The 21494-nt window shown below is 37.4% G+C and overlaps 1 protein-coding gene across 1 annotated transcript; it reads left to right on the top strand.

Annotated features, from left to right (window-relative positions):
- Window positions 1–1631: 1631 nt before the first annotated feature.
- On the top strand, window positions 1632–18445 carry RNF212 (ring finger protein 212). The gene is made up of 12 exons (XM_058804300.1): window positions 1632–1743; window positions 3279–3340; window positions 5973–6047; window positions 8736–8792; window positions 11336–11394; window positions 12807–12868; window positions 12958–13027; window positions 13838–13883; window positions 14625–14688; window positions 16204–16276; window positions 17005–17193; window positions 18403–18445. The coding sequence occupies exons 1-12, from the start codon at window positions 1632–1634 to the stop codon at window positions 18443–18445; spliced, it is 912 nt and encodes a 303-aa protein (XP_058660283.1).
- The last annotated feature ends 3049 nt before the right edge of the window (window positions 18446–21494 follow it).

Below are 21494 nucleotides of genomic sequence, written 5' to 3'. Positions count from 1 at the left end.
TAGGAGTTGGAGGTGATTACATACAAACACATGGAAGTTGAAGTTTCTAGAGCACTGTGATAGCAGAATATTGTGGTTTGTTTATCTACCCATCTTTTCAGACTTTGCTGGTTTAAAAGGTAGTGAAAAGTGAAATATCTGTAGACCAATTATTGTTGTAAAGGCACAGCTTTCTTTCTTTTTTCTATCTTCCCACCTGTTGTTTTCTTTAGCAAGGAAATGACATTTTCCTTTAAGTCTACTTATATTTCCAACATGGGAGTTAAAAGACAGTTGGTAGTATGTGAGAATCAATAAAGTTGATATAAAGTAGAGACAAAAAGCAATGTTCCAAGGACCAAATCAATCCAAATAAAATCTCATAAAGCTACTCATTGCATTGTGTCCTATATTTAAAAATTCGGATACTTCAGAGGTGCTGCTTGGAACGACCAGTAAGTAAGTATTATTGAATTAACTTCTATAGAGCACTCACTCACAACATGTCTGTAATAACATCTTTGGCAGTGGGTAAGAAGGAAATATGTGTTAGGTATGGTATATGGTATGTGAAATCCAAGCAGAAAGTAATAAAGTGTTGTGACAAGGTTGTTGTTCAGACTTTAGCTGATATTTAGTGTAAGGCTCCTAACCACATCCCAGCGACAAACATAACTCATTTCACTTACAATACACTCCAGCTGGAAATCCAGGACAAGCAACATTTCAGAATTCATAAAAGAGCTGATCATGTTTCACCATATTAATTAGGTCTATACTCAAAGAGTATAGACTCAGCACTGAGACTTGGGAGTCTTGAATATAACTTGTGATTGCTTAGCTCTTTACTATTACTAATGGTGCTATTATTAACAATAATCATCATCATCATATTATCATTATCATCTTTGCTTTCAGGAAATGTTTTCAGTCTCCTTCAAGATTTTTAATTAACTTCATAACGCACAAGCTGACTCAGAGCTCTTTTGGGAAGCACTTTGGGGGCAGAAGCCTTTGTGAAATTAAAAGCTTCCTCTGCAGTTTGTGGCTCTGTCATACCCAGAGCTACAGCCTGCACTGCAACTAAGTTTGTAGGGGACTTTCTGCCTAAAATTTTCATCACTGAACACTAGCAAGCGATGGGGTCTTTTTTTTGTCTAAGAAATGAACATCAAATCTCCTTGTTTTGCGCTTTTTCCACAGCAGAAGATGCCACAGCAAACCTGTGACAGCGAATTAACAAACTTCTTGGATTCTTGCATTTAAAAGAGTGATATCCACAACTATTTTCTCTGCTTTTCTTTTTTCCCCCTCCATCTGCTGGCCCGAGAGGAGCGAGCAGGGCGGGGCTCCTGCTGAAGCCCCTGGCCGGAGCCCTGTGGGTGCAGCTCTGTTCCCCACGTCTGGGGACGGCGAATCTCTCGGCACCGCTCCACTTTGATAGTGAGAGGCCAGAAAAACCAAATTTTATTGGGGTGCGTGTGAGGACCAAGCTCCGCCGCCCTGAGGCCCCGCGGCGGGAGGGGCGCGGGCCGCGCTGCCCTCAGGGCCGCCTCAGCGGGCGGGACATGGCGGGGACGCCCCCGCGGGGCTCGGCCTGAGGACAAAGCGGCTGCGCCCCAGCCCCGGGCCGCCGCCCGCCCCGCTGCCCCATGGCCGTGCCCGTCTTCTGCAACTCCTGCCTGGCCGAGCCCCGCGCCCCCACGCCGCGGTTCTGCTTCACCAACTGCGGCCACGTTTTCTGTGAGGTTTGCCTGCAGAAAGGTAATAATGGCTGCTGGGGCGCGCCCGGCGGCGCGGGCTGTGCTGCCTGCACACATCCACCCCAAACATTGCTATTTCTCACCCGCTGTGGAATAAAAGGAAGCCCTGAGCGCTTTTTCAAATGTTACTGATAAGCCTTTCCAGTCCTTGCTGTTGATTCGCTTTGAACACTAAAACTGTGTCCACTTCCAGGTGGATGTGGCTTTGAGAGCAAGCCTTGGGTACACGCGATGGAGGCTTAATAAAACTGGATTCTGGATGCTTATAATCCATGATTTTGTAAAAAAGCACCCCACAAATAGATGGCTTTTTGCTCCGGAAAATTTTGGGAAAATAATGTTTTTTCCTTAGTGAAAGAGCAATTGAAAAAACGGAGGATTCGTTTAGAGTAGGTTTTGTAAGTCGTTTTAATAAGTTTTGAGGCTCAGTATTGTTCCTGAAGACGTTCAGCAGCAGGAGGGAAGATTGGAGGTGATGTTTTGAAGCTCTTGTGTTATGTACAATTCCAGAGTCATATTCTGCGACTCATGTGAAGCTCTTGGACAAAGATACGTGGGAAAGGCAGAGGAATAATGAAGTTGTTTTAAAAAAGGAAAAAAATGCAGCAGACGAGTATCAATGTTTCCCCCTTTCGCATCGTGCTAAATGCCCTGGTTTTTGTAAGGGCACACAGAAAAAAATGATCAGTCTTTATTTCAGAACTAAAAACTTTTGACCAGATATTTTCACGGGGTGCTATTGAGGATAGAGGACCATAAAATGCAGCCTCTGCAGCTTGCAGGCCCCTAGAACATGAACACTTTCCTCTCCGCTCTTAGTATTGCTTGGCAGAAAAATATATGAGGGATTATGGATCTTTTTACTGTGAATTCAGTAGTAATGAGGTTTAAAATGTATTTAAAGATGTTTATAAACACCGATCCTAGAATCTTCAGAACGGCAGTAGCTAGTAGAATTACAAATTATAAATATTGAAATAATGTGCATTTGCTATAGATATTTTCTAATATGTTTGCAGATAAAGAGTTTAAGTCATAAAGTTTTTTAAAGTGATTTTATTGTTTTCTCACTGGAGGAATTCAAAAGGCAAAATTACTAGTTTCTTGACATTTGGGCTTCATATATTTTGTTGGGATAACCCAACTGTGCCCCAGTCTAAAAAGCCATATATCAGATTGACTGTAAGTCATTAGTGCACTTAAGCATACATTTAATTAAAGCAGGCAAGTAGTCCTATTTAAATCAAGGGAACTAAAAGTCACCTGCATTCTGTGACACTAATGATATTCATAAAATCATTTACATGAATGCTTATTTAGAGGAGTAAGACCTGATGACATTCACATACATTTTTCCTGCTCAACTCAGTGTAATGGTTATAGAATCAAATTCTTTATTCATGTTTATTCATGTTTCTTGTGTAACCTGGAGATTTCTTCCACAAGCTCAAGAGGTTTAGGCATCACATTATATTTGCAATGTAATCAATATATATTCAGTTTGATCTATATTTTAAATGTGTCTTTACCTTACAGGCAAAAAAGATGAATGTCTGGTCTGTAGGAGGGCTTGTCGTACCTTAGTCCTTTCAAAAGAGGTAAATCAAGCTTTAGTTTTGTTGCATTACATGAATCTGTGCTTTGCTTAACAGCTAAACTATTTGCATTAAAGAATGCTTCCTTTTTTGTTTTTGCCAACTGTGACATGAGTATTTACTGATGATAGGTTGCTAAACTAAGATGCTCAGGCACTAGACAGCTCTGCTTTTTGTTGTAAATATTCCTGTAAATTAAAGCCCATGGAAACTTTAGGTTTTCAGGTACTGCCAGGCTGTAAATCATTCTAAACATTTCAAGAAATACGGCTGGTTACTGTGTAACATCAGTGACTACTTTCAAAATGTGGAAAAATGTTTATTGATCTTGGCATTTGTACATCACAGAAATGAACTGTAATGAATTATTTCATGTAATGGACTGAATTGAAAGCCTGCCTTATGGCTCTGCAGTGTTTTTAAGTGGATTAGGTTTTTTTCCCCATTTTCTCTTAAGGTTAACTATTTTCCTTGTGGCTGTGTGATTAAGAGAGGGTTTGAAATATTGTTGGGAATTTTTGTTATTCACTGGAGAATTAAGAGCTTTTAATTCCCGTTCTTGATTAATCATTAGGAATCTTTCATTTTGCGTTTCTCCCAGGAGCAATCTTCTCTTTAGCTGATTTCATAAATAGTTTGTGAACACATTCATATTTTTGTAGACTGATGCCTACCTAAGAGCCAATGCCTTATAAGGATAAAAGAGAAACGTTAAAAACATTTAATAAAATTCAATACAGCTAAACAGGAAGGCCTCCTAGGAGTCTTGCACATTGAAGAAGACAATGTTACTAAAAAAAATTGCAACACAACAACAAAATGCAATTATAATACAAAGGAGAAATGCACACAGTAATCAAATATGAAAAAAATCAAAAGCCCTTCATAAAAATTCTAAAGGGTATATTTTAATATGCTTTCAATATCAATGTATTGTCACTGCAAATGTTGTTATTAATTTCAGTCAAAGAATAATTTAAGTTGTTGAGGACTTGTGAAGGTCATCTTGTGCAGCACTTTGCTCCAAACAATGTTAATTTTTAAGTTACATCAGTCTTAAATTGCACCCTTTCAGCAGAAGTTGATAATTTACTTCAAAAGCACAGAAGGAATTTAAAAATGCAATGATTGGGATAATAAGAAAAATATTAGATGTTTCATTAGAACCTGCCACTGCTCTGGAGGGCTGGAAGGAAGCAAATTACCATATTCTTTAAAAAATACATTAATGATGATTGCTTATCCTTGATTAAGAACAGATAAAATGATTGGAATGATAATTAAAGATGCATATAAAAAAGTCATGGCTCTATAATTCAGGAACCTGAGTGGAAATATACCTGGTAAGCTTTATGAGCTTGATGCTATGGAAGAATTCCCAATGAGAGGAGGTCCTACAAATGTGTTAGAAGTCCTAATTAAATTGTATGTTGGGGTAATCAGCATGTACACATTAAATATTCTCATCTTTACAGTAATGCATTCTTGTCACCTTCGTGTCTTCCTTCTGTGTCTCATGATCCCCACTTGCTTTTCCCCAGAGCATGGTTAAGTGTTACAATAAATCAGAATCTGGCTCTTCAGTATTTCAGAATATCAAAGGAACATCTGCTGCTCCTCCATACAGCAGATAAAATATAAACAGAGTTACACAAATCTTTATTTGAAAGAGTTTTTATATCACTATGAAGCTGGTTGGGTTTTATTTTTTTTAAATCTGATAGGTACTTACACCAAGATCATTGCTTTGAGAGAACCCTAAATAGATTGCAAGAGCTTGGTTCCTATGAATGCATTTCATTTAAAGCAGCTGAATATATTTTTATGAATCTCTTAAGTTTTCAAGATGGAATATTATTGTTTTTATTTTCTTTCCTGAAATACCATATTTAGGTTAACTGTTCTGTTTGTCTGCATTTCTCCATCTGTCAGCTGGAAAATTTTGAATCTTTGGCTAAGTCAACCAAAGTCAAATTGCAGAGGAAGTCTCAAATACAATTACTTACCTTCTGTGAGTTCTGTAACAATTAGTCGCTGGGGAAAGCAAGGAAAAGCATTTTTCCTAAAGCATGCACAGCTCTGATTAAAAGACATAAGTCATAAAAAGTTTTAAAAATTCAACAATTACGTTAAGGCTCTGTCCTTATTCTGGGATAATATTGCGCTGCCCAGCGGGCAGGGAGAGACAAAGGGATCCCAGTCAGCATTGGAGCCATTCTGAAAAAGGACTTTGAAACAAAACTGGTTGTGGGATGCATCCCATGTGGCTGGGAGTGGTGAGAACCACGAAGCCTGGGAAGGGCTGCCAGAAGTGTGGCTGTTGGTGTGAGTGCAGTGCCCGTTCCAAGGGCCACAGCACCTCCTTGAATGTCCTCTGTGCCCAGGTACTGTCATAATCACTGTAAGTATATATGTGGGTAGTATATTGAACAAAACCCCAATGCTTTCCAGGTATTTGATACGGCCATTTAAGAAAACTAGGCTCATTCTCAATTTCAGCTTTATCCTCGTCTAATCTGTCAATTTTTTTAATATAGATTCATTAGTTAATTTAAGAAACACTTTACAAAAGACTTTATTTAATATGACTTGCTAAGAAAAATGCTAACCTTGGTATATTTTCATTTCTTCATAGACAAGTGCTGATATTCAATCACTGTTCATGCCAATAGATGTGTTAAGCAAGAAATATTCAAAAGAAATATCACAGGTGAATCTGCCTTTAAACTTTTTAACTCTATAAAATAATCAGCAACTCCTACTGACTTTTATGTGAATGGGAAAAATGAATGAGTGAATGCTTGAAAATGAATGTATGCCCATTACCATCTTAACTTCCTTAATTCCACAGTTTCTGAGTTCTTAAGGAGACATAAATTATTCATTATGGTCACTGCTTATGTTTCCAAACTCTCTCTAAGGACCACTAGTCTGGTTATTTTAATGGTGTAAAATCACTTTCAATGCCATGCAGTGAAAAATTAAATCTTCCAGAAGCTTAAACGTGCCCAGATAGTGTGCCTTAATTACAGCAATAAGAAGTTACGCAGTGAAAACCTGAGCTGGACACGGTCCTGAGCTGACTGTGCTCTCTCTCCCTTCTAATTTTTTTTTTGTTTAATCAAAACACACCTCTTTTTTTCCCAGGTAGATCCAGCAAATGATTCCAAGGTCATTTTCCTCCTGCTTTCTGTGAATTCCAGATAGGATTACTTTTGTCAGGCTTAGTTTCCAGTCAAGAACTTCTGTAGCTCTCTGGGTTAAATGAATGCATCCAAACTCCCTTCTCCTCCTCATTTTCTGCGACTCTTCAGCTTGGCTTTGGGACTCTGTGTCCTTGTCCCTCTCCCTGTGCACTTCAGCAGCAGTTTCAGCCACTCCAGCAGTACCAGCAGTACACTGTCCCTGGGCCTGGCTGCAGCCTTCTTTGGCTGTTCTCGTCTCCTTGGGCTGGACTTGCTGACCTTTGGGTGAGCTTCCTGATCCAGAAGAACAAAACCCAGGCAGTATCACCTGTGTCCTCTAGCAGTGGTCATGGATTCACATTTGCTCTACCCCAGGCTTCACAGACTTTTCCAAAGCTGAGCTTGGCCCTTTCCTGAGCAGTGCTTCTCCTCAGAAGGGACACAAGGTAAATGTGAACTCTTCCTCTGTCCTTCCATACCCACTTTTTAACAGCAGGATCAGCAGTTACCCCATAAACTGAACAAATGCAGGGAACCTGCACACCTCCAGTCACACAAACTTCCAGAGTGTGCCAAAGCAAGGAAAAAAGAGGGCTCAATCTCTCCAGGCTGAGGCAGGTCTTCTGTAGCCTGGGATAACGTGTTGGGAACATATTGAAGTGTAGTGAGGGCATTGAGGTATGTTCAGAACATGTCCCAGAATCAAAAGATGTAAGAGCAATTTCTCTAATCTCTCATCTAATCTGATACCTTGTCACTTCTGTGGGTGCTAGGAAAGCATGAGGGCAGAGCTGGATGTAGTGACCCATCTTCAGAAGAGCCTCCCAGCTTTCAGCAGCTCATGTCACAGGGATTTCTCAAAGTGGGATTGTTCTGCATTCAGAAGCTTTGGTGGATATTTTCCCCCACATAATTGTCAGGTTGTTCCCTGAATTTTAGCATCTGTCTCATTGTGGAAGGGTGATCCCCAGGTTTTTCACTGCATGATGATTGTTTCATTTTTCAGATTTTAACCTGTTAGTTTAATTTCTTACTCTTGAATTTGATTCTGGAGGAAAAAGGATCCATTCTCATGCACTACATCTGTGCTAAGCAGTAGTTTTAGACTGCTGATGCAGCCCTTCTTCAACTGTTTGTTTTTCAGCCATGAAGATTCATATTCTATGTGGTCATTCTTTTACTCAAGTTCTTGCGTACCTCTGATTATTCTGAACTGTTTCCAGACCTACTCTGTCCTTTCTGAGGTGTTAGGCAGACTCAAGATATAGGAACATGCATTTATTAAAGGAGAATGATGATGGCCCCTATTCCATTTTAAACTGGTAAGATCTGATTTGCTTTTTGACTGGTACTGAGCACTAAACTGGCAAATTCAGGTTTCTCCTAGACCAAAGAACTCATTTCTGAGTGAGTAGAGACAGCTCAGAGCCACCACTTTCCAAGTGAACATTACTTCCATCAGTTCTTCCAAAGACACACTGATCCTTTGATGAGTATTCAGTGGGAACCTCCCAGGTCCTTCCACAGGGAATAAAATAACCATTTAAGTTGGATACTCCTCTATGGGTTTATACTCTGGTTCTTCTTGGTTGTCTCAATTCCTGCAGATTTTCTGGCAGTTTTCTTACATGTGAGAAGATTTATTAGAAGTTACTGCCTATAGTAATTTGTTCCTCAAGCTCTTGTCTTGCCTACCTTGTCATTTTTACTTTTAACTTTGTCATGGTTTATGATCCTCATGTGGACACAAGAAGTGCTTACACATCACCAGACAGTGTGTCTAACAATTATTTTTTAATTAACAGGGTATTTTTACAAGGCATATTATAATTGCCAGTAAGACAGATTACTTTTTATGTTGCCATTAATTTTATGTGTTTGCTTAGCACTGATGAATAAGAAACACTGCAGCTAAACTGGCTTTCTAATGTCTTTACCTTTTTATTGAACATAGTGTTAAAATATAACTTCGGTGAAATAAATCTACCAGCTCTACTGTAGGTCATATTGGATTAAATTAACTCTATAAGAGTTTTTCTATCAGTGATAATAACTTAGAATAGTTTGGGATTTTTTTGAAGAGGATTCAAAAAAGGTATTTTAACTGCCTATAAAAGACAGAAAACTTTGAATACTGTTATTTTCCATTACTTCTTTGCTGAGGTGCATAAATGTAATTGTGTGCAGCTTGATATAACTGTATTTATTTTTAGGTATCAGAATTTCAAGAAAAATATCGTAAGCGTTTATTAAAATACCACAAACAAAAGGTAACTCTAATTGTGATTGTCTCAGTTTTTGTTTGTGTTTGCCTTGTCACTTTGGTTTATTTTTAGAAACAATATTAATCTTTTATGTGAATACTTAGAATAATTTATCAGGATTGACTCATTACTATCATTATAAATACCAGTTTTTAGTCTGTGAGGACTATTAATTCTGCTTAATGTTTCTAGTAAAATATTCTGGTTGTAAGGTGGTTAAAATTAAATGGAGGATCAAAGGACAGGGAGGGAAGAAAGCAGTTCACTGTGTGGAGGGGAAGGTGGAGGAGGTGGGAGATAAGCCCAGAGGAAAAGGAGACAAAATAAATGAGAAGTTTGAGCTATGCAGAACAAGACTAAGGGCTGATACCCTGAATTTGGGATAGCTGAGTGTGAAGGACAGAATTAATTATTCTGTGGAGAACAGGTACTGCATTTGTTACTGTGCTTCTTCCTGTGTAGCTTGGAAGGCAGATTCCTTTTCCATTTTTCAGCTACTTCTAAATATTTGATTAAATTGTTGGATTTTTCTTTTATTTCTAAGGACATGGGATGTTGTTTAAGGCAACTTGGCAGTATTGGTGACTTGACCTATGAGTGGGTGCCCCATGTATGAAGTTTCAGAGAAGAAGCTCATGTAGCTGCCCAGCTGGCATTTCATGTGTGAGGAGAGTTTCTGGTATGGTTGTCATGGATAGAAAGCTTGGGAAATCAGGTGTTCTGTGGCCCATTCTTCCTTCTTCTCCATGAATGCATTTTGGGATCACTCATAGTGTGTTGTGATGTGTGTAGTTCTTTTAGGGTCCTGTCCTTCTGCTTTCAAAGCCAGACCAGGTAGGAATCCTGATTTCATCCCCCTTCTAATCTATTGTACCAACTCCAGATGGTGAAACTGAAACCTGAAGGCAAAGTAAAACAAATAACTTAATAGAATTCAGCATAAATTGAGATGTTATCTCCAAAGAAGCTGTGGAGAGTTCTGATACTTTGTAATGGCAGTTTTTTAAGTTGTTACTGCTGAGACATTCACTCAGCAGTGTTTGTGAAGTATTCAGGGGTGCTGCTCGACCTAAGGAAGGTGTCCAAGTGACAGTACCAAAACAGTTGAAAATACAGTTGGTTGCTGCTCCAATGGCACCCTGTTTTGGGCGGGTTTGTTGTTGTTTTGCCCATTCTGTGTAATGTTAGCATGTTAAAAGTGCTTGCATTGGATCAGGGTCGGGAGAGGCTGGTTGTATTAAACACCAGTCCAGTTTCTCATGCTTGGCTGTCTTGTTCCAGGGCCCCTTCCTTATTTCTAGTTTGTCATCCTTGTCACTGTCGACCAACAAGGTCTCGTGGGCTTCATTAAACTGCTTTTTGTCGTTTCTGTGGTTTGTGTAGGTATTTGGGTGCAGGTGGTGGTGGCCACTTGTTGTCCATGTTCCTGGCAGGTGTAGATGTCCTGTTATGCTAGGATCCCAAAATACTGAAAATCAAAGAGTTGCTCATGTTCTTTAAGGTACTTTGGTCTTAAAATTACCCAGTCCTACAGAGCAACAGGGTAAAGTACATTCTTCCTGCCTGGTTCCTTTCTTAATCAAACCTAGCTCTCATTAGGAAGGAAGAAAAAAACCAGAATACCAAAAACCAGATCTTACATAAATTACATTTTTTTCTTTAATCTGTTTTGCAGAGTTTTTCATCTGCAAAAAGAGCATAGTATCTCCCACAAACAGTATGATTTTATAAAACAGGTAATTTTATTAAAGGATTCAAATAATAGTTTGAGAAGCATGGAAAATTAACAAGCAAATTCATAATTTGCTTTCAAATCAAAATATGAACAGTGTGAAGGATTAAGGTCACATAATGGAAATGAGGGATAAAACATAGATGCAGTATTCAGGCTATTGAGTAAATTTTTACATCCTTCATAAAATATAATATATGTTCACCTAATGAAAGACTAAAAAATACACATACTAGGAGCTGACCCAGTCTTCTTGACCTTAATATTCTTCCATTTTGCCAGCTCATAACATTTTTAATGGAGATATTTCTGGTTGTGTCTCTCAACAGAGTAGCAAAACTTTTCACTTGGGCTTACTACAAATAGATACTGAAGTGAGCTGAATACATTTTGAATCTGAAATGAGAAATATGGGAACAATGTATTTTGTACATTTATTGGTAGCTTTTTCAGATAACTCTATATTAATCATAACAAAGCTTTTATATCAGATATGAAAAATAGGAAGCAAAAGAAAAGAAAACTGTTTTTAAGCCCTTTTGCTAGTGTTCATTTATCCAGTATTACCAGCATACTTAAGAAACGGTAATCAAACAAAGTCTTTAAGTGCCAAAAAGAAGCATATCTCTTCCAGACTGACTGTTTAATGGCTCCATAACACAGCCATAACAGCTCCCATAAATCTGGAATTGCAGTGATGTCTCAACATTAAAACCAATAGAAAGCAGCCTTTCAGCACTTTAGAATGCTAGCTGGGTGAAAATGAAGCTGTATATCACACAAACAGACTTTGTTTCAATCTCTGATTATCTCACAGATAGCAAAGCTGGAAGAGTCTCTCAAGAAAGTAACACAACAAATTCAACAGCTACAATGGTAAGAGGTTTAATGCAGAAAAAGTAAATGTAATCAGACAGCAGTACTTTTAATTGATAAAGGAATGAAAATTCATGTTTTGTTTGCCTTCCTTGTGTGTTTTTACAGAAATAAATGCATAGTGATTTCTGACATCAGATCCGTTTTATTCACAGCAATCAATCCTGTCAGGAAGAAATCCTTTTATTTTACAACACAACTCTGTAGTTAACTCTAAAAATGAACTTTTAATCAAGTCTGTTGTATAGATATTCAGTTCTATTTTTTTATTTGCAGTTACATAACCATGTTTGTGCATTTTACAATGGACTTTATAGCATCAGCCTGGAAAATGCTGTGGTGCCTTTCCTGCTATCTTAGCCTATTTATAAAGTTACCAGAGTTTTGTAACATAGTTCTCATTGTTTCTATTTCTAGTAAAAATTAAATTCTTGTCTCATCTTGAATTACTCTCTTTTCTCAAATGTTTCAATTTGGGAGCCAAGAGGTCACTTATCCTTATCCCTCTGCTAAATGACTGATACACCTTCATCTTTTCATCTTACTTACTTTCAACATAAAGCCAGAATTGTTATTTAAATCTCCTTAATAAGCCAGTTCATGAAACCAGCATTTTAGTTACACAGATTTGATCTTTAATTGATCTTTATTCCTCTTCTGTGTTTTTTTAGTACAGACTTTCCCTTGACTCTTAAATGCACATAATACTGTATTTTGCTCTCCCAGGCTGCTTGGTGTAATGTAACAGAAAGAAAATCAGTATAAAGGAAACTCTGTATGTGGTGGATTATTGCAGTTTATATATTTTTATTCATTTTATGCCTCCATTTTCTTGTCTGCATCACAAATGAATAGCATCTTGGTTATATCAATTACAGAGTTCTTACTGAATTTTAGATTTTTTTTTTTTGAGTTCTACCTAGAGAGAAGTGTCCTAGGGCCTCTTTTTGCCTGCCTAGTAAACATATTCCTCCTTTTTATGATTCTTGCCAAAGGTACCAGCTTTGCAAAGTTATTGTTGAATAGCATGAAAATGCCAATATTTCATTTGATAACTAGATTTCTTGAAGTTTGGTAAATATATAATTTCATGAAATTAAATGAATTTTGTGCTTAGCTGTAGTTAATGGTTGTATTTTAACATCTGTTGTTCTCTGAAGTACTTTGCCATGACGTTGTGCTAAATTTGATATTGTTGGGTATGTAATGAGCACTGCAAGTATTATGATGTAAAGATCAAGTTCACAGATTTACCAAATAAGTTCTAACTTTGCTTCATGGCAAATAGTGTCATGTTAAAACCTGCTCCTGATGGATAAATGCTTTGATTTTGTACTTTACTGGCCAGTTAGGCATGTTAACTAATCAAACCAGCTTTCAGGTTATATCTGTTGTTCTTCTTTCCCCTTTAGTGTGAAGCCTCCTGAAAACACTACACCGCTGCCATTTTCCAGTTCGAGCAGAAATCCATCCAGTAAGAAGTGTTGGTTTAAAATATTAGCTATGGAATACCTGTCACTGGACATAGCTGTGTTCTAATATTCAATTTCTTAATGACTTCAGTTGCTTCAAGGAAACAGAATGTTTATTCTTCATATTCTCTTCATTCGAGTCGTCCTTCCACTTCTGAAACGTGGGTACAAACTTGTTCATTTTCAATTAAAACCTTCACTAATATTTTGTACAGAAAGTAAACTTTTTGTAGTTATTTTAAAGTACTTTTTGATTTTTTTTTTTGTGTTTTGTTTTTGCAAACTGTTGAAATACGAAAGAACTGAGGAAAGTCTTGTCCATTCAAGTGTACATTACAGTTGTATGGGTGGTGGTTACTGGAAAGCAATCTAAGGCATGATGCACCTTATTGCAAAGAACTTTTGGATGAATAGCTACGTAGATGAATGCACAAATAGGTAGATTAGTGAGACACTCTCCATTCACCAGAGAGAAAAACAAATTTATTGTACAGACACTTATATGTGCACTGTAGTGATCTCAGGATAGATGGGATGAGCCACTCCACTAAGGCTCATTTAATTTTAAGTAAAATGAATATACAGCTTGCTCAAGCTAAAATATTTTTATTCCTTTGATTGTGACTTCCTTTTCTACAAAAAAACCCAGAGATTCAGAGTGCCCTTGTTGTGGATACAAATGAAAACTACATAAATATGCATATTTATTCAGACAAATAGAAGAATAACAATGCTAATCATAAAATAACTTACTCTGTAAATGTCTAAACCAAAGCTCAGAATCAGTGAATAGGTTTTTCTTACTGCTACTGAGTTCTGGAATAAATTCTAAATACTTACGTGTCTTATGCATTATGTATTATGCTTTTCCATTACTGGTCAAATTTAACATTAGAATCCAACATGATTTCAGTCTTTATAATGAAAATGTTATTTTTATTACAATGTCATACTTTGACCTTTCTTGCAAGGATGGAGGCAATGGAGATTGATCCTGTACCTTCACCAATGAGGAAAGTAAGTGGGGTTTTTTTAATACTTGTTTATGTATAGTTACACACACATATCCTTTTGATTTCTCTTACTCTGTTAATGCTGCAAAAAATAGGATTCATCCCCCATCCCATTCAAAACCATTCTGATGTGCATGATGGTTTCAGATGTGCTTGATGCAGGATAGAAATCAGATGCTCCCCAAAAGAAACCAAAAGCAAATAAATCACAACAATAATTTCTGGAATTATATTCTCCACATGCCATGTACAGGCTTTTAAACTTGTGATATCAAAGTAAATGCAAATTCTTAAAATCTCAATATTGCAAAAATGTCAGTGGTGTGAAAGCACCGTTTAGACTCTGATGCCTGAGTAGGGAATTGCAGGGTTTGAGTGATGCTGCTCACATGAGAATGGAGGCAGGAGCTTTTCATGGTGTTGGTGTCCTGGTTAGGAGAGGTGACACCCAGGAACAGCTCTAGCTTGCAAATGGAATGTCAGCACAGAAAAGTGAGAGTGTCTGATAACACTTCTTATCTGAATGTGATAGGTTATATAATAAAGCCAAAATACAAATATTTCCCACCTGCCCATAGATCTTTAAAAATAGTAACTTAATTCTTAGCTTTTGCATTTTAGTGCTATGAACAAAAATGACAGCAGAGAGTTCTGGAAATCTGCAGGCTCTGTAGACCTTAAAAATATCTTAAAATGTCTTAATTAATATGCTTATTACACTGTGGTTGATGACTTGTTCATTTAGCTGGAGACACCAACTGGTCCAACAAGATTATCAGTAATAACTCCACCACAGGATGGACGTATGGGTGAGTCAAAGTAAACTTTGTAACTGAGTAACATTTCTGTTGTATTAGGAGGATGAATAAATTAAAATCCACACATTAGCAATTTACTAAAAAATTTGAATTGTGTTGAGGTGTGAGGAATTTACCACGTGGCAAATTCACTTCAGCAGCTGGGAAATGGTTAAAATGAAGTATGAAATGTTTTCCTAGTACTTACCTCTTCTGTTCAGTGGATGATTACTTGTAACCAAACCAATTTTTGCTGAATCAACAGTTGCAAAGAAAATACAAGGAACACTTGCAATATACATTGTTGACCCTCTGTTAAGCTTCTTAATTTTGTGTATTTGTGGTTAACAGAGAGTAACATTGCCCACAATGTAATATTAAATATCAGATGAAGAAAAAGGAGGAGACTAAATGGAAGTTAAAAAATATTTAATGACAGAAATGAGGTAGTTGAGATCAAGAATTTCTTTCAAAAGTGATTTTTCTTTTTACCTTGTCACTGTTATAGGGTATAAGACATTTTATCTGCCACTCCTGTCTTTGATTTCTTCACACCCTGAGCTTGGGTAACTCTCAGATGTAAATAAGGCATGAGTAACAGCCTGCTGGACCTGGTGCAGTCTCTTGAGAACTGTTTGTTTGTGAGGACTTCCCCAGAATTCCTGATGCTTTGCAGGCCTGCTGTCTGTGTGTGTCTCTCCCGTTTTGGTTTTACATTCAGCATGTTTCTGCAGCAGTCTGTGCTCAGGCAGCTTTCACCTGGCTTCAGCACTTCATAGAATCCATCTGCAGCCACAGAAAGAACTTTTAGCACTCTTGTGTTTTTACATGGTGTAAGTGTCCTGAAACAAAGACAAATGCAATTTCAATGGAGGAGGAAAAATTGTTTTTTCTATGTTATGTCTGATTTATATGCTCAGATCCTTCCTAAATCCATGGTTGCCTATAAATTTAAGCATAACTAGATAAAGAGAGCTGAGGTTAACTGGTTTTTTTTTTATTGTGTCCAAACATAAATAGATATTTATTAGACAGTAAAATTTTATGTAGAACAGTTATATGTTCAGCAGATTTCAGAACTTTCACATAAAGTTTTGCAGTGGACAAGGCTGAGGGAATCAAAGTTTATGTGCAAAAGTGAGGGTAAGTGGAAGCAATGATTTAATGGTGCACTAAGGAGTTTCCTTCTCAGAGGTGGATGGGGCAAAAAAGATCAGCTGAAGAGCTGGAGCACTTCAGCACAGCTGTCTTGATAGTCTAATAATAGTCTAATAAATGAAAGAAGGTGAAAGAAACCACCATGTGTTTAACTGGAACAAGATTTGCAGGGATGGTGCAATATGATGTTTTTGTGACAGCTGAGCTCTCTCACTGACTATTGTAATTGTGCACCATTTTTAGTTCTTGGATGAATCAATCATGAATTTGTCCCAAATCATGCAATAAAAGTACTAATCTTTATTTACAAAGTTATCTCTGAAGTAAAATGGGTAATTCACGTTGTTTTCAAAAATCTGATTCCACCAGGGAGTGTATCCTACAGGACTTCTCAGATAGCTCTAATAAAGCCAAGTCAGAGTAGTGGAACAGGATCTACAAGGTAATTCAAGACTTTTTCAAGAGGTTACCATCTCCTACAAGAGAGTGAAATGTCACCTCTGGCCTTTATTAATCTGTTCAGAGGCTATATTCTAGATCTGAAGTGTTGCTGTGCAGCCTGGCTATCATCTACATGAATGTTTGGGTTTGGGGGAAAGTTTTATTTTGAAATCACATTTTTCAAAGATGCAAAGATATATGCAGTTACAATCTGTGCTTCTGTAGCTGTTGGCATCTTCAGTCATGGTACTCCTATAAAAAGGGGTAATTTTATAATGAGGAAGTTTAACAGTGTCTCTGCTGTGTCATTCGTACAAAAATCAGAGATGAAAGCACAATATCTGCACAAGGGCTGTTCTCTGAATAACCTGAACTTTTCATGCAGCCTGCAACAGGTGTTTCTGTTTTTATAATTTAAACATTGAAAATGTCTTAAATGGTGAGAATTATTAACATCAATAACTTTGAACTATTCCAGAAAAATTAAACTCATGTTCTTTATAATCATTAAGCCAAGTATATCTTCCTAGCAGAAATTTAAATATGCGTAACAAAGCACTTCTTTTCCACCTCTGATTCCATAATTGTTTTGTCAGTCTGCCTTTTGAAACATGTGAAAATATTCAGTAAGTAAAAATATATAGACAACAAATTGAAGTACCATTGAAATATTTTGTGTTGTTATGATGGTAGCCTCAAATCACACACATGAATGAATTTCATTAACAGATCCACCCCTGCGCTGAGATTACCACACAGCTCCTGTCCATCATCAGCTGCATCCCAGAGCAGTCAGAGGGGATCATGGGCTAATTCTGATTTCAGAACCCCTCAGCTGTATCCATTTACATCACCTTCCCCACAGCTGCCTCTGTCCAGGCAGCCAATCACCATCTCTGGGCTTCTGCAGAGACAACAAGGCAAGTGGATTTATAAACGAGCATTTAGCATTCCTGAAAAGATTTTCAGCATAGCAGCTTAAATAAATGAACCAAAATAAAAATGGTATTTCAGAATTGGAAATAGGCTTTCAGCAAAATATAAAAGATGTTGGTGTTTGTGATTGTATTTTGCCTTGGTCTTATGTGTGGGATGGTATCTGCTGTGAAAATGTGTTCTTGCTTCACTCCAGAATTAGATTTTAAGAGATTCAAATCTGATAATGTCCAAATTTTCTGTCTCAACTGCACATTTCTTAAAGATCTGCCTATCAAGCCATCCATGTAAATGTCCACAGATCACAGTAAAAAGGGAGCTAGTCTGGGGTGTTATTGTTGAGTGCAACATAAAACTAGCAAAAAAGCTGCATAAACATCAGCACAAGGGGGGGTGGATGTGGGTAGGAATTGCACTGGGGCAGATTAATGAATAAAATCACAGAATCAGAGTCACAGAATCATGGACCAGCCCTGGTCAGAAGGCACCTTGAATGGTCCAGCCCTTTTTGGGAAAGAGAACCTGGATGAGATCATGTAGCACCCTGACCAATCACATCTTGCAAACCTAATTCTCCTTATTGTTGAGTTTGCATTACCATTGAAATATTATTTTTAACTTATATTAAAAAAATAATTCATCTCTAAAGCACCTTCAGTCCATACTAATAAATGTGACCTTCCTGCAAATCCCAAGTAGTTTTTAGTTCATGAAACCAAAATAAAAATATTTTAAGAAATGAAGGCTTATAGCTTGTAAAATCTTCCATCACAATTGTTTTAATTGTGAGATTTCTGGAAAGATACAGTATGTGAAATAATGCATGGGCCTGATAGGATCTCTAAATAATGTAGGAGAAATTAATGTTATTAAAAAAGTAGGTGGATTGAACTTTAGTAATCAATGTCATTTGGCTATATGATTGCAATTAACTTCAGTTCATATACAGAATAATGCCTTAGAGATTCACTTGTGTAGCTAAAATTGAAATATGGCAAAAATGCTTTTATGGAAATACCGAGAAGCACATTTACATTCATGAAAATGGCAATAGAAAAGTTTTCATCAGTTGTGTAGATTTTTCAAATTTTTGATAGTTTTGCTTTTCCTTATATGAATTCCCCATATAATTTACAAGAATAAGCTTTAGTTTTACCATGGGTTTTTTTTCATTTGTACCTGTATTTCTATTCTAGGATCAGCTAATTTAGGAGGACGTTCAGCAGAGAGATGAGCAAACATCTGTGAATTGTTTTGGTTAAGAAGGATCTGGAGATGCACTGCAGAGTCTCTGGATATCAAAGTATTTGTAACTTCCATAATATGTCAAATTGGCATAAACCAGCAAATTGTTCAGCATGAATCTGTATTTAAAACATCACTGATCTTTCTGATTAACATCTACTGAAATTTTGGATGGGAGTACAAAATTTTTTTGTTTTTTGAAATTCTGGCTTCAAATATATTGCATAAATAAAAGTCCTTCATTACCTAAGTGTTAAGGCAAAACGTGATTATATGTTGACTAGCTGCAGGATAAATAATTGTGCCTGTACAGTATAATAGATAGACTTCAATCCTAAAAAAAAGCAATTTCTTTATGGTTTTTTAATTTCAGAATTCCAAAGTTTGGTTCTTACTCAATGCATCTCCTTTTGTTTGCACTCTTGAAAAGGGCTGAGTTTTGAGGGATATTACATTCTAGCAGGCTCAGAACACAGTATCTGTTCTGTGCTAGTGAAAGTTCACCATTTGATTTAGGTAGCAGTGATTTCTTCCCAAAATGGAATGAAATGGGGGAGCTGGAATGAAGAGACAAAACACAGTGAAGACTGCTTTTACTTCTGCACAGGAGGAGCAGCTGGAGACTCTGAATGAAGGGTGCCAGAATTGTTTTTTCTGCAAACAACTCTGAAATTGATGTGCCTTTGTTTTGTTTTGACCCTTAACTTTACCTGGACTATTTTAAGTATAATAAAACTAGAAGCTGGTGTGTTTTTTTGAGATAAAGTTCCCTGAATATATGATAAACTTCTTTTGGGTTGAAATGTTTTGCTTTTCATATCACAAGTGGATGGGAGAGAGAAAACTTAATGAAAGGTTTAGGAGTTGAGATGAGAACTGGAAGAGGTCATTCACCAAATACCATCATGGGCAAGCTACACACACAACTTGAGGATATTAATTGAATTTATTACTAAGAAAATCACAGCAGGATAATGAGAAGTAAAATAAATCTTAAGAAAACTTTTCCCCCACCCCTCCCTCCTCCCCAACTCTGCCTCCTCCCCAAGAGTGCATGGAATCAGAGAAAGGGAGTTGCAATCAGTTCATCACAGGTTGCTTCCACTGCTCAGGGAGAAGGGTCCTTGCCCTGCTCCAGCATGGGAATTTTCAACTTCACATTTGCCTTATTTCAATGTATACCTGCCTTTACTGCCTTTTTTACCATGGGAAAGTTGGTAGATTTTCTCCTCCTCAGTATTCTTATACTTCAGAGTTTAGCTGGGATCTCAAAGTCAAGTTCCTTCCAAGCAAACTTCCAGCCAAAAGATTTAATTTTACCACAGACATGTTCAAATAAAGGTGTGTGGTGAAACTCTTAAAGAAATTCAACTCTCCTTTAATTCCAGGTGAGCTTCAATAGCTGGAAAAGTGATGCTGGTAAAAAATTATTGCAAGATTTGACATTATTTGTGCCCCAGTGGTTTTCTGTTTGTTTTGCATCCCAAGAAGAGATGGATTCTCTCTAATCTCTGTTTCATCACACTGCGGAGTTGTCATCCAAATCTGTGAAGTCACACTGTAACTTTTATAACCTTTTATATTGCTGGAAGATGCATTCTGCAGTCAGGTGGAATACTTTGCTTTTATTGGTTTTGTTTCTCTTCCATCCTGCTCCACAAACCCTCATCAACTGCAGAACTGAGCTTCATGAAGCTGAAAATTTGTGTGTATAAATGAGCCCCGTCTGAGAGAATTTGTGTAGGAAAGAGTCATACATGCAAGATCTACATCAGTCACAACAACAAGGAATCACCCTGTCATTCAGAGATGTGAATATTCATAGAGAACAGAATGATTCCTGTTTCTTGCTCACCACAGTGGTTTCCACTCAAATTCAGTAACAATCTTCATGGTTCAGGTCATCATCAGTTTCCCTTTTCTGTGCTGAAAGCTGGACACAGGCAGACTGTGTTTTAGCTATAGGCTGAGAACTTGGAACATCGATAAAGAAAAGAAATGTAGTATGGAAATAGATACTTATTTCTTGCTGCTTTGAACTACTTAGTAATGTCTGGTAGTATCTTCTGGTAGTATCTTCTACTTAACATGTATTACCTAATCTATTTGAGCCCACAGTCTAATCCTGAAGAAAAAAAAATCCAGCAACTTCATCTTCAGAAATTCTACAGCTTTGAAATTCACTTTGAAGAGAAACAATGTAGTTTGAGGAAGAAATCAAAGGCACTGGAGCTATCACTTTTGAATGACATCCTCTTGCTTCTCAGAGGATGTCATTCCCTCTTGCTTCAGAAAAAAAATGAAAAAATTTTAATGAACTGAATATAATGGGATTCTTTTCAAAACTTACATCTAAGTGGCTCTTATATAAAATAAAGTAATAGGTAGGAAAAAATAATTAAAAAGGTAAAAGCTTGAGGAATGTCATTTGCCAAGTTCAATGCATCTATCATTTGTTCAAAAAAGTTGAAAATAATGTATTCAGTATTTCACTCTTTAAGAAGAGGAGAAGGGAAAAAAAGCAAGGTTTGTTCTATCTTCCAACAGGCACAGAAGTCCCTACATCACTCTCCTAGCATCTCTCTTCACAGACTTTTCCTTGTTTTTGCGAGGAATTGGTCCTGATGTGCGAGTAACTTTGCAGTTCGCTGAGGACACAGCAGAGGGTGCTGAGCTCCCTCTAAAGACGTTCGCTCCTCGCTGCTCTTGGGCCAAGGGGACTGAAATCCGGGCTGGAGCTTACGTGGAAAGTGCAGATGGTGACGGGATGAGCAGGGATGTGAGGTACAGTCCGAATGTGAAACATCAGAAAAGCACCCGCAGGTGAACAGCGAATGTGAGGGACTACGTAAGGTCACTGGAAGTTAAAACTGGCTCAGGCGCAGGAGTTTTCAGGAATGTGAAAGGTGAAAATGGAAGCAGGGGAGGGTAAGCAGTAGTGGTCTGAAGGAATAAATTGTTTATTAATTTTGTAAATTTCTGAACAGAGGACCTTGGCAATGCACAGTGGATATTCAAGACTTCAGCATTAAGAAGCA

The sequence above is a fragment of the Ammospiza caudacuta genome, chromosome 4 (genome assembly GCF_027887145.1).
Source record: "Ammospiza caudacuta isolate bAmmCau1 chromosome 4, bAmmCau1.pri, whole genome shotgun sequence".
Lineage (NCBI taxonomy): Eukaryota > Metazoa > Chordata > Aves > Passeriformes > Passerellidae > Ammospiza > Ammospiza caudacuta.
The sequence above is the reverse complement of the archived record's forward strand: the minus strand, read 5'-3'. Positions and strand labels throughout refer to the sequence as shown.